At 48.3% G+C, this 13824-nt stretch overlaps 1 protein-coding gene across 1 annotated transcript in view; it reads right to left on the bottom strand.

Moving 5' to 3' along the window:
- The window catches only part of LOC122392433 (piwi-like protein Siwi), a 107148-nt gene that overhangs the window by 14446 nt on the left and 78878 nt on the right, over positions 1 to 13824 (bottom strand). The window contains exon 7 of the mRNA XM_043387261.1: positions 6931 to 7521. Within this exon, the coding sequence (XP_043243196.1) occupies positions 6931 to 7521 (591 nt within the window). The remainder of the gene's footprint in view (positions 1 to 6930; positions 7522 to 13824) is intronic.

Raw genomic sequence — 13824 nt, forward strand, 5'->3', positions numbered from 1 at the left:
GGACCTTAAAATCGGGTATCAATCTCTGCGTCTCGTAACGGCGCACACGCTCGTTTTTTCCGCGACGCGCTAGCTCCACCAGGGGCGAAACGGCGAGGGGGGTCGTATCCGCCCCCCTCCCCCTCGGCCGGCACGTATGTAGAAAACCAATAGGTCCGGCGAGGGTTAAATAGATGATTTTTTTTTTTTTTGGTGCGGGCCGGATGGTTGGATATTCTGTACCAAAACATATGTTATTTAACCAGACTGATCCCGTGCATCCCTAAGACGTGAATACATGGATATTGGCAAATAAATTAGTAATTAAGGCAGAAAAAAATTAAAAATGCATGTGTTTATACATTACCATAGTAAACCCTACACCAGGGGTCGGCAACCTTTTTTTGGGTGCGGGCCGGATAGAGATTCGGAAGCGGCCGGCGGGCCGGACCACAGTAACTATGTTTATAATTTTCTACAAGCATACGCATAGGCGCGAGAACCGGGGGGGGGGCAGCTTGCCCCCCCCCCACTCAACTCTGGGGCCATGGGGGCGGTGCCCCCACAACTTGAAGACGGAATATCGCACTTTTTTGGACATGTTTTTTTTTTAAGTCAAGACCTGAAAAATAAGTGGCCTAAAACCGGTGAGAAAACTAGATTTAGGGGTACCCTAGCTTGATTCCTATTATGCTGTGCCTCCCCCCCAGTCTGCAAGTAGCCCCCGCGCCCCTGATCATACGCAATATTTGGGAAAAATGACAGCGTTGGTTTTTAGTTGTAACAGCTCACATGCTTTGCACTGCGTCATATGCAACATGCCCTTTTAAGACAGACCCTGGCAGAGAGAAGCAAGGCCCTATATACCGAGGGAAGGCGAGTTTGAAAATAGATGGAATGTTTGTGTCCATTTTATTATCTGACCAGGTACTTATACGGTACCTATAGATATTAGATAGTATGGGAAGAAATATTGTGCCACCGGCGGACCCTACCAGGGGGGGGGGCGTTTCGGCCCCCCTAAGATCTCGGAAATTTACCGGAAGATTTTCAAAATTCAAAAGACGTTCGATAGCCACACCGGGGAACTACCTTGTGACCAAATTTCTTTGACCTAGGTCACACCGATGACGTCACAGGTCAGGTCAAAGGTCAGAATTTCACCGTTCACAGGCATTTCAAGAAATGTGTTGTGATGATGATGATTTGGAGTGACAGGGCGCACCAGCTGCGAGGCTATATCGCGCCCATTTCTTATTTGACTTCCTCAGTGTCGGGCGTTAAAAATCACCTGAAGAATGTGTTGTGAAATCGAGTAGATTGCTAAGTTATTGAAAGCCATCGATCGTACAGGTCTCGCGGGTTTTAGCGGTAGGTTTTGCACCTATAAAATTTAGTGTACTTCAGGCTATATCTTCGTCGTCTTAAGCTTTTAAGTGTTGAAGATGCGATCGACTTGTTGGTTCACAAGCCGGCCATGATCGTGTAAAATGGCTTCATCGTAGATCGATTAGTTTCGGATATAACCGGAAATGTTTAAGTGCGAAACCTACCGCTTAATCTCGCGAGAGCCGTACTTACAGCACTTTTATTAGTGATGTCAATTTCAGAAATTTTGGAAACCGATACCAAACTGATACCGACCAAAACCACTGAGAGTATACCGAAACCGAACCCATGCTGAACCATCAAACGTTCTTTCAATGCAAGTCATTCAATTCGAGTCCGGTCAAGACAGGGTTAAGTGTGTTATCATGATCCAAAAAAGGTGACCAATTGACAATGATGGGCTATACCATTAATGTTAACATAATCCATGATACCTACAGTTCAACCCAAGTAGCGATGGTGACGATACTGACGGAGCCAATTTTTCGTCATAACCAAATGTTTAACACAACAAATCTTGATAAATAATTACTTACGAGGCACACTGATAGATAGCAGACACCACTGTAATGATATCTCGATGAAAGCTAAGTAAAATGTCCATAATTTTACGGAAGCATTGACACATGTCACGTGTCATCTCTTCCGCAATGGCAGCCTTGATGGCGGAGGCCATTTGCATTTAGGCACAGAACTGCATAAAACCAGTATAACGCCTTTTGGGGCGACTAACGGAGCGAGCGAGAGGGTGAGCCTTGCACGTGCGAAATTTCGACGAGGTACCTCCAGCTGACTTGTGCACGGCACCCTACTAACCGGTCTCTAGCGATGTGCCAAATTTGAGCACAATCGGCCCAGCCGTTCTCGAGATCTGGAAGCGGCACCCTGCACGTGCAAAATGGGTCCCAACTGACTTTTGCACGGCACCCTACTAACCGGTCCCTAACCATGTGCAAAATTTGAGCGCCATCGGTCCAGTCGTTCTCGAGATCTGGAATCGACCCCTGCACGTGCGCACGTGCAGCAGCACCCAAACTCTGGCACATGGATATGCATTGCCTAGTGGGTGTCTACCTACATGCCAACTTTCAGCGCAATCGGCCAGGTAGTTACCGAGATATTGCAACAATTACAAAAGTGACAGGCGCATCGAGCTCAGGCAGCATCGGCTAGCTCAGGCGCATCGAATGGTATAGGTACTTTTTGCTAGGGTGAGGTCAACTTAAGTAGTTGACCTCGGGTCAAGGTCAGGTCAGATCCCCTCAGGTCACGAAGCTGGGCAAAGGGTATCACCGCATATCATTCGATTCGGAAGGTCTTCCCGAGTCCATTGGTGGCTTTCCCGACTCTCTAGCTTCATTTGATCGGTAGTTATTGACGAAAAACTCGTGCGACCCTAGTGACGTCATAAATGACGTCACGCAAGGTTAACAATGCAGAAGTGAAGCATTGGACTTTGCAAGGAGTGCATGAAATCACGATGCCATGTACGTGAGATAGTTTTAGAACATTCTCGGCGCCAAAATAACAGTTTTTATATTTCCCCATTGACTTATGACAGCAATGTCACGTGACCGACCTGACCTCATGTTACCTTAAAAAATTCCCAGATATAGGGGAGAGTGGGGTAAGATGCCCAGGGTGGGAAAGACGCCCCACCCCCTCTAGCGGCGAAACAAAGAATCGGACCTGGAAATTAATGTTCTTAGCGTAAAGCGGAAGCCTGCCTTGTTAACTGCACAAAAAAAAATTGCGAAGCTCAGTTGGGCAACGGCTGGCTGATGATTGCATGTTTTTTATTTGCTGCTTTCAAAAAATATTTTGGTGTCAAAACATTGTAAATATCAAAGAAGGTAAATAATTTTTGCGTCCCTTGCTATAGTCGTGATACATTAGCATGCGTGTACTGTGTCCCAAACAGTTTGTTTCAGGGTGTAGTTTTATGGCTAACAAATTGTACTGATTTAATGTTACTTCGGTACCTTGGGGTAAGATGCCCCCGATGTGGTGATGGCAGAGCCGGCCGGAGACAGGGCGGAGCGGACTGCCGCGGAGGGGGAGCCCACAGAGTCACCGGACACCGGCGGGACGCAGCAGACTGATCCGGACGGCCAGGCGCAGGGCGAGGTGGTGCGTGAGCACGGTACTGGCGACGCCGGAGCTGAGGAGCCGCCCGCCGGCCTGGTCCGTCGGCTACTGACCGGACGGGCTGAGACTACGTTCACCTGTCTCACGTGCGGCGGCGCTTCGCGCCACCAGAACAGCGTGACGGACCTGCACCTGGCTCTGCCGGAGTCGGTGACACGGTCACTGACGGCAGCTGCCGCGGGCGCCGGGGGAGCCGAAACTGCGCCGGCGTTCGGCCCCGCGCCGCGGCCGGTCGGTTGGCGGGGCACGCCACCGACGGACAACCAGACAGAGATCGAGCTAACCGTATCGCAGCTGCTGCTCGACTACCTGACGCCGGAACGACTGTGCGGTGATAACCAGTATTACTGTACCAAGTGCACCGGCCTGCGGGACGCCGATCGCCAGCTGCGACTGCTCTCTCCGCCAGCCAACCTGGTCGTCTCCTTGATGAGGTTCGCGGTTGACCGGCGCACCGGTGCACGCTGTTTCTCACCAAGGTTCTCACCCCTGTGGAGCTCACCGAGTGGCTGACAGTGCCGCTAGCCACCGGCCCGCCCGCCCAGTACCGGCTGTATGCAGTGATAGTCCACGCGGGCCATTCGCTGGACGCTGGCCACTATTTCTCATTCTGTCGCGCCTCCGGTGGCGGTGGTATTGATGGGATGGACGATACCGGCTGGTGGCGGCTGGACGATACGTCAGCGGTGCCGGTGCCGGCGGCCACCGCGCTGGGCTTACCGCGCCGCTCCACCGAGGCAGCCTACACGCTGCTGTACCGGCTGACCGATACAGCGGTGGCAGGCGGGCGGCTTGTCGGCGCTGGCCGCCCTGCCTGGCCCGCTGCGAGCTGCCGTGGAACGAGACAACGCCGTTTTCCGACGGGAGCGGCAGGGCCGGACGGCCGGCGCACTGCCGATGGTCCACGACGGACGGCCGCCGCCGGGTGCCGGCTGCGGCGGCGACAGCGGGCCCGGCGTCCCTCGGATGCGTCAGCCGACGACGAGGCGAAGCGGTCCAAGCAGGAGAACGGCCACAACGGCGTCAACGGCCAGGCGGCGCCCCTGATATGCGTCCGCCCCGACCTAGACCCGCTGCCCCGCCCTTCTGATCTGGTTCACCCGTGCATGATGTCTCGCCGCATCATTTTATTGTGCTGTTAAATGTACCTGTTTTGGTGTAAATAAAAATAAACTTGTAAAAAAAGATGCCCCCTGTCCTGATGGGGAAAGACGCCCCCTAAATCCGTAGGCTGTCCTTCAAACAGCCCGTCAAATCATTTATTACATACTTGTGATGTAGACAAAAGCCGATCTGGGACTATTGAGAGTCCAGTACGGTCGGGTGCTCCCCATGCCGGTCTCTCGGCCCACATAGCGACTTTTTGGGCGGCATCTGACTCTGAGAGCCCTCACGACGGCCTCTGTGGGCCTCATTATTGGCTCCAAGGCCCCTCACGACATCCTTTGAGGGCTCCCACGTTGACCCCACGGGCCGCGCTGGCATCGGAGGTCCCCACGATGGGCTCGAGGGCCCTCAAGCATCATGAAGACCTATAAGAGCCCCACAGTGGTCTCCGAACGCCACCACGGAGGCTTGTTTGGCCGCGCTGGACTACGATGGCCCTAACGATGACCTCTGAAGCCCCTTACGACTACTTTTGAGGGCCCTTATGATGACGTTTAGTGTCTACTGCAGGCTCGAAGGGACTACTGATTCGTTCAGGCGATTCACGTGCCCATTTATGTCACTTATAGTGCAGGGGGCATCTTTCCCAACGCCAGGGGGCGTCTTTCCCACCCTGTGGGGTAAGATGTCCCCTTTCACTTCTTCAGGAAAATGCTTAATAGCAAAAAAAGTTATAATATTTCAGGCACGAAAGTGATATTTTTGGAGAAAAATGATGTCGGCTTCCGTTGAAACTCCAAGTTTTTGCTTTCCCATCGTCATTTTCGAATAATATATGACGTAACAAAACCCTGGGCATCTTTCCCCACTCTCCCCTACAAGTTGTGAGACCTCTGGAGGACACCATGTATGCGTCCTGTAACTTTCATCTCGGACAGCTATGGTCATTGGCGTGCAAAACAATGTCAGAACCAAACAGCCTTTTTCACCCTCGCGCTTATAGGAAAGAGGGTTGGATAAACCCTCTTTTCACTTTTTTCAGATGACTCAGGCTTGAATTGAAATTTCAGTAACCCGTGATGTCACTAGGCAGCTTTACCACGCAATTTGTAAGCTCCCCTCCCAAAATCACTATTCGAAACCGTTATCGTGACGTAAAATAAATACATTTGTAAAAAGAACACCTTCCTAATTTTTTGCATACTTCTTAACAATGAGCCAAATATTTTTTTTAAAGAAATAAAAATTCAAAAAAAATTGGTCCAAAAGTCCAAAAAATACAAATGAAAGAAAACTCGATATGTCATATATCAAAAATAGCGTATTTTTCGAAATTTAAAAAATACATATTAATCTCTGTTTCATTGCAAGTTCAATGTTATATAACATTTGGCATTTGAATAATCCGTCTTAGAGTTACAGCCCGCCAAACTTAGCGCTGCAAAGCAAGATCCAAAAAATGTTATACACCATAACTCAAAAAATACTTATCTGATAAGCCTGAAAGGGGCTTACCCTGAGACCAATTCTCGTCAAATTCCGAGAGATGAGGGTGTCAAATTGGAAAAAAGTGGTACGATCTATCATGGAATGCCCCAGCTGGCTGCGCCGCTACGTGGCCGCTGGGCGTCCGTCCCTGACCCTGACGGGCCACCAGCAATTCAAGGCCGAGGTCAACAGTGGGGAGAGCCGCCAGCGGCGTGTTTACGCAGACTGTTTACGGGACGGCGTGTTTACGGGACTCACTGAATAGGACTCACTGTCACTGAATAGTTTTCGGTAAAAAGGGCACCCTTAAACTCAGCTAAGAATACTGTACCACACGAGCCATGAGCCCTACTTTTCAAAAATTCGTTTTTTATAACAACCCTACTAAACGGTCCCGTAGCTCAGTCGGTAGAGCGTTGGACTCCGCGTGGTAAGAGCACGCGTTCCCGGTTACCACAGTCCGTGTTCGAAGCGTGACGGGCGCTTGACATTTATGGGCCTCCTGACAGGTATGGTTGCGGTTGGTGGCAGGCCATAGCCAGGCGAAGTCATTGAGGGGACCGGCCGTGCGCGGCTTTGTGCGCACGTTAAACTTTGGACTCCAAATTCTGCCATAGAACCGGAATTGCGCGATCGGAGGGTAGAGGGCGGGGTCAACGCAACAAGCTTCGCTGAGCGGGAGCTCTGCCCTTGTGAATCCTTCCATTCAAAAGGTTCGGACTAACTTTATAAAAAAAAACGGCCAGCAGTGTTTCGCTGTACGAGCAGCAGACAGGGAAAGGGACAAGGCAGGGCATTCCAATAAGGACCCGCACTCACGCATCATGTTGCTCTGCATGTGCGAGCAGATCTCCTCCTTGTCCTTGTGGATGGTGGCCAGCGAGTAGTACTTGCTGGCGTTGGCGTTCATACTGGCCACCCAGGCGCCGGCGCTGGCGCCCTTGTGCTGAGACTCGTGATACGTGTCATAGCCGACGATCATCGATCCGCTCATGGGGATCTTCACTTCCCAGGGGACGCCACCCAGTTTACAGTTCATCTGCAGCGCGATCTTTGTGGCCACGCCGAGCGTGTTCTTGTTGGTCTGGATGAGCCGGGCCGTGACCACCTGGGAGGGCACCGGACGGCGCAGACACAGCAGCTGCTTGATGGCGTCATACTTGGTCTTGTCTTTGCTGGGGATGATGCACATCACTAGCTGCGCCTCCGGCGAAAAGTTCTGCTCGATGGCCTGCACGTAGCCCTGGACGCGGTCCTCGCTCACCAGGATCTTGCGCGGCTCGTCAATCATCATGCCGAAGTTGCGCGCCACGTTCTTGACGCTGGTCAGGCATTTGGCGGCCTGCTCCTGTGTGCGCGCCGTGTAAAACAGCAGCCAGCGCGACAGGTTGACGTAGGAGCTGACGCCGGCTGTGGACAGAAAGCGGGCACCTGTCACACGCACACACGCCACTCAGCATCGCACATTCCATCAGCCCCTAGTGGCTTACATTGGAGGTACCCTGTCGGGATTACTGAACCTTTTCAAAGTCGAGTACGAGAACGTGCAGCCGTTTTTGTTTTGCAAGCGTCTCGTGAATATTCTTTTTTTTCCACCCTGCCACACGGACGGGCAGTGCACAGCGGGCGATTCGGCCAGTGTAGCTTCTCGATTTCTCGAAACCTATCGAAGTTCAAAGTTTGCATGCTTTCTATGCTGGAACGGACCTCGAGACTTCGGTCTGAAATTTCACTGCATGTGTAAAAAAGGTATACGAAAAGAAAAGCGGCGCCGTAGACCGTCTACAAGATATTCATGAAAAAACTGCGGGGGGGGGGGGGTTTAGCACCTCCCCCATCAGGGCACGGGTTAACCCGCGCTAGGCCGGTGCTCGAAGCCGCCGCGCCGGCCCTGGGGGGGGGGGGGTGGTTCGTCAGAAAGTAATTTAACCCACAAAACAAATATACCATTCAAAAGCTGACAGTGAGCTGATCCCCAAAATATAATTTCTATCAAAATCGTTCACTTGCCCTCTTCAATTTTTGTTTGGCACACACAATCCCAGACATTCTTGAAATGACAGGCACGGTTTTTCGAGCTTCCGTGAAAGCTGAACGTCAAAAGCACATTATTGAGAGAACAAATATTCTCAAAAATTAATATTCGGCGCATGTATGTTCAAAATTTCGGTTGTGCACAAGGTCAGGTCAGGTCACAGTGACGTCAAGTTAGGTCGGTTGTCAAATTTTTGTCTTAAAATAGTGCTCCAAATACCAGGTCAGGTCAACACTTACTATGACTCACATATCTGCATAGCCGTAGTTTAGTACAAATAGTCTCCATTTTATGCTAAAGATTTCCCTGTGCGCAACAACAGCGGTTGGGCGGCGAGGGTTTGCGTACCGAGCAGCCTCGCTTTTAAACTCTATGCCCAGTGACGTGACACGGCTCGAGCCAGCGGCTTTTAAACCGGCAGCGAAACGTTTCTTTTATTTGGAGTGATTGTGCGTGAGTGTTTGTGCTGTTTCGGCGGATGATTGTTGTTTGCCGTGTACCTTTCGACTTCCCCAACCGTTTTATTCACTGATTCACTGACAATTGACACGTAATAGCCACCGTGTTGTGGAGTGTCTGCTGACGTAAATATAATATTAGATCATCTAAACGATTTCTGGCAACCCATTACACTGATACGGCAAAACCCGATCCTAAGATTGGACTTCTGACCTCGCCGTGACCTATCCTGACATCTGAGAAACACAAAATTTTGTACACATATGCCCTTCGTACTCATCTTGTTATGTGCTAAGCTTTGTTTTGATACACCCAGGCATTTTATAGATATTTGGGAACACGTAAAGGGGGGGGGGGGGGAAGTGCCCCCGCACCGCGCGGAAGGTGGCCGGGAGGCCCACCGCCTGCCGGGTTAAATGATCCACATAGCAATCGAAGTTATTCAGGGGTTTTTGGGCGCCCGGACTAAAGTGGTCAGAAGTTATTCAGGATGCCTGTATGGAAAATTCATTGTTCTGCTAGATTTACAATATATTTTGATTTACTTTTTCTTATAAATGCTTTTGCTCCATCCAGCTGCGCTCAATGCCCGCACACTAACGAAAGTAAGCGAGGTTTCACTGTCAGTGACTGTAGGGGAGGATGGGTTGGTTCGGCCGCTTTTCTATAGAAAACGATGCATCTAAAAATTGACGACACATTTCTGCAATCATGGCATCAGGGCAATAGCATTTAAAAGTCTGGTTAAGCTGGCCGGTTTGCTGGACATTCAGCATTGTCATAGCGTATTTCCTTTTTACCATGCAAAACATTCAGCCAGTTTTTAGGCTAGTGAATTTTCAAAGAAAAAGTAATGCGAAATGTTCTTTTCATGACAAAAACTAAACATCCTGTCACAGCTTTAAAAATCACTTCACCATGGTTTAAACCGCTTGAACCCTCGCCAGGCCAAGGCCTTTTTCATAACGCGGCGGACGGCCGGGAGGGGAGGGGGGGGGGGGGGGGCACGATTCCCCGGTGATTGGCTCCTATGGCACTTCAGTAGGCGGAACTATGGTCATGAGTATCCGAAGGTTTACCCAAATATAGAAACGTTCCCATTTTTGGGAACGGAGTTCCCAAATATGGGAACGGGCGTTCCCATTTATGAGAACGGAAGGCAATTTTTCGGCCGTTCGCCCACTAAAACTCATTTGTGCATCACGTCTCAAAAAAGTGCATGCTAATTAAAGTATCTATTAGTTATTACATGGCTCGTATGTTAACTGGGTGTGTAATAATTTTGACTGTTGACCTGCAATTTTCACGTTTTATTTTCTTTTGATGACGTAAGGATGACGTATTTTTGTTAATGATACCATGACAACGGGCAACAGTACTTTGCGCGTGCTTTAAAAAACATTCAGAACTTTGAAATTTAGGGTTTAGGTTCTTCACCTCATCCTCATTCAGTTGGTGGACGTCATTGCTGAAGGATCATACGTACCTATATGTGCAGTTATGACAGCGCTGCCTCGTTTTCATTTATTTGAACCAAGTGAATTAGATGAGCTCCTTTTTTTCACGCAGGGCTAAAGGTACGCAAAGGGTGATAAAATCGTCGGGAGACATATTCCATGGAATTTTTAACAGCTAAAGGTCTAACGCTGGAAGACCTACAGTACAGTAATGCTACTCTCGACGACACTGCTAAGGAGTTTTTCCCTAATGTCAAGCGCATAGATGGAGAAAGAAAAAAAAAAAAAACGAAAAGTCTACACTCACTGAAGTACGGAATCAAACAGTTCATCATCAACCAACTAGGAAAAGACAAGTGAAGTAGGAAGTTTTCCTTTGAGTACCTACAGAGGCTTTCCAGGTCGCAATGCAGTTGTCTAAAAAGGATGGGCAAGGATGGGCGAGGATCAGTTGACCACAAGGAACCGATAAGCCGAGGCGACAGAGAAAAACTGAATATTTACACGCAAAACTACTCCTCGCCAATGGCAGGCTCCAGCAGAAAGTGTTTGATGTGATGTGATGAGAAATGTGTGATGCCATGAAATACATTCATCATTGAGATTCAAACAAATTGTGTGTTATTATACTAACCCGTTTTGTCATACAGCTAAACGATAATAAATAAAGTTACTACGAATAGGTAATACGAGACGAGGTGGGCCATGTAATAAAATGAATACTGCATGAGGTAGCGGGCAATAAGTAAAAATTATTGCCCTCTGTGACGCACTGTAGCCCTCGGGTGAAGACCTCAACAAGCATTATTGCCCTCGGCTACGCCTCGGGCAATAAAGCATGTTTCGGTCTTCACCCTCGGGCTACAGTGACGTCACATTGGGCAATAATTTTTACTGTTGCCCGCTACCCCATGCAGTATTCATATACTGAATCTCCATAAAATTATCTTTAATCTGACCGTTGAACAAGGAAATTGACCGTTGAATGATATTTTAAATATCTTTTTTTTCTGTTTAACGACAGAATGGTGAAAACATGGGTTACACTACATTTAACATGCAATTTTAAGGAAAATGAAGCGTTTTTTACATTTTGAGGTCAGATTTAATAATTTTCGCCTGATTATGAAGTTTCATACTAGCGACACCAGATGCTGACATACGCAAGCAAACACGCGGGCGGTCACGCGGTAATTTTGTTGACATTTGGTGTCGGGGCGGACGATCGCGTGGAACGTGAGTGATTTTACCGAACTACTGTTGGAAACTCAGTTTAAGAGGTTGAAAATTATTCAGCTGTATTCCATAAGCCCTGAAAGACATATTTTATTTGGATTCTAGCTGTTTTGCGTTGTTTTTGAGGAGCGTTATGAGCGTGGTTTTTGTCTTCGGTTTTTCTAAGCATCATCGTTTTGGGGGAATTTCTTTTATATAGGTCGCTCTGTGTGGCTTATTTATAATTTTTATGCTGATTTCGATCATTTCTCGTGCCCATCCTAACAGGCTTTTTGCCACTTACACTCATTAACCTCCGCTCCACTGGGGGGAGGGGGGGGGGCATATGTTACCATCCTGTCGCGTTTTTTTTTTTGCGCGTGAATAAAAAACCGCGGCGCGCCGCTTGGTGTAGCTTTTTGCACATCAATTTTGGATAATATGTGAAATTTTTGACCCCAGGTCATGTCAGGTCAGGTCACCAGGTCAAGTTAACTGACCAAGCCTAAAAAAGTTTGCAATCATGTCCAGCCTGCAGTGTTTTGTCAGAGGTTTTAAACTTGGTGGATTGCATGATGTGATGGGTGCCCACAATTTGTATATCTCGGATTTTTTATACGCGTGACCTAAGGTCAGGTCAGTGTCGTGCCCTTTTCATTATAAGTCAATGGAGAAAAACGAAAATGCCTCTAGATCCGTGTGTACGCATAGGAACAGTTCAAATATTTCCGAATCACAATGATTTGGACCACCCGTGACGACCAAGGTGTCTTTTTGCTGATAGCCTTTAGAAAGGTCATCCGAGGTCATTTGAGGCTACAAACAGCTTTTTGCCAATAACTCTCGATTGGAAAGATATAGAACGCTGGGGTTGGCCTCATTGTGTTTGTCTTGCCGAGACGCGTCGACTGATATGCAACATGACCTTTTACGGTCAGGTCATGACCTTGACCTGAGGTCAAATTTTGAAGTTGACCCTTCAAGGTCAAATTATAGTTTATTCGACGCGCCTCGGCGAGAGGAACACGATTCTGGCAATAGAAATGTCCTAGTTCTTTTTAGTCAAGTTATTGTTGAAAAACATTTTTTTTGTAAAAACAGCTATTTTTGGGGTTTTTGCCCTCTGGAGGCTAAACCGTTGACCTGAGGTCATTATTGCTGTGACCTTATCAAAAGAAGAGTTCAAAAGCTATCGATTGCTTTTCCCAGCGTTTTGTTTTTAGCTATCATAGTTCCTGAGATAATGGCATGTTTTCTGAAAAATATAATGACTATTCGCAAATTTTGACCTTTGATGACCACTGGTGACCCCAATATTGCTCTAAGATGAAAAATGGCCGAAATAATTTCAAACGTACGCATCGAGAGCTATCGACTGCTTTTTACCGCGTCTTTCTAGCCCTCTTAGTTTTTGAGTTAGAGGTGGGTGGTAACATATGCCCCCCCCCCCCCACTAGGGCGAAGTTGGTTGAGACCGCCACTGGGGCGCGGGTTAAAAAAGAAAAAAACTAGATTTTTATTGGGACTAGGTGTTTTGAGAGTCAAACATATTCAGCGTTCCCATTTTTTTTTTTGCTTACTTGTGCTCGTCAACTATCAGTGGTAAACAGGTGCTTGATATGCCTCCACCCTCGGCGCGGACGGTGGATATATGGTATGGAAGACCTTGTTGAACATCGCTGATCGTTGTGAAGTACTTAATCCTGCAGAGAGGGGCGTGCCCGCTGTGGGATCGACGGGAATAAGAGCGCAGAAGACCTGGCGAAACATGCGGCGGTCTTGCCGGAAAGGTCATCTTATGATTGTTGCGTTAACAATAACCTGCGGCGTTGGACGTGATGCTTGTTAATGAAGAGCCCGTGAAAGGCGTCGGTGAAATCGTCCCCAATTTTGGGTACGCCGTTCCCATAAGGAACTCTTGCAGCGCCAGTGTACGAGAGCGTTCCCAAATTTGGGCACGCGGCCCGGATGGTGGACTGCTTTAGAAATAGAGGAACGATTTGAAACTACGATGGGCCTTACAATATCAAACTCTTTCCCAACAATATTGAGACAAATGTCAGGCGGTTCACGATCATTTTACATTTTTTTGGACGTCCTTTCACGGTTCTTCTTCTTGATTTAAATAATGCCTACATGGCGTTCCCATATTTGGATTTATCGTTCCCAAACATGGGAACGAAAATGCGTTCCCAAAAATGGGCACGCTTGACCATAGTTCCGCCTACTGACTTGGGAAAATTATTACGTTTTTACAAACACGCAATTTTTAAAAAGGCCATCGAACGATTTTGATAAGAATTACATTCCTGAAATCAGCTCACCGTCAGCTTTCGAATATGTTACGTTTATTTTGTGGATGAAATGACTTTCCGACGATCCATGCACGCTATTTGCAAATAACCTTAGGGGGCGGGGGCGGGGGCGGGGAGTGCATCAACTCTCCCGGTCCGGCGAGGGTTAAACCAGGCGCAGCCTGGAAATGGCAAACCCTGATTGGTACGCCTTTTGTTTTCATAAACACAAAGCGTGTTTTTTCAAGAGCCT

The sequence above is a fragment of the Amphibalanus amphitrite genome, unplaced genomic scaffold (assembly GCF_019059575.1).
Source record: "Amphibalanus amphitrite isolate SeventyFive unplaced genomic scaffold, NRLGWU_Aamphi_draft 000023F_arrow, whole genome shotgun sequence".
Lineage (NCBI taxonomy): Eukaryota > Metazoa > Arthropoda > Thecostraca > Balanomorpha > Balanidae > Amphibalanus > Amphibalanus amphitrite.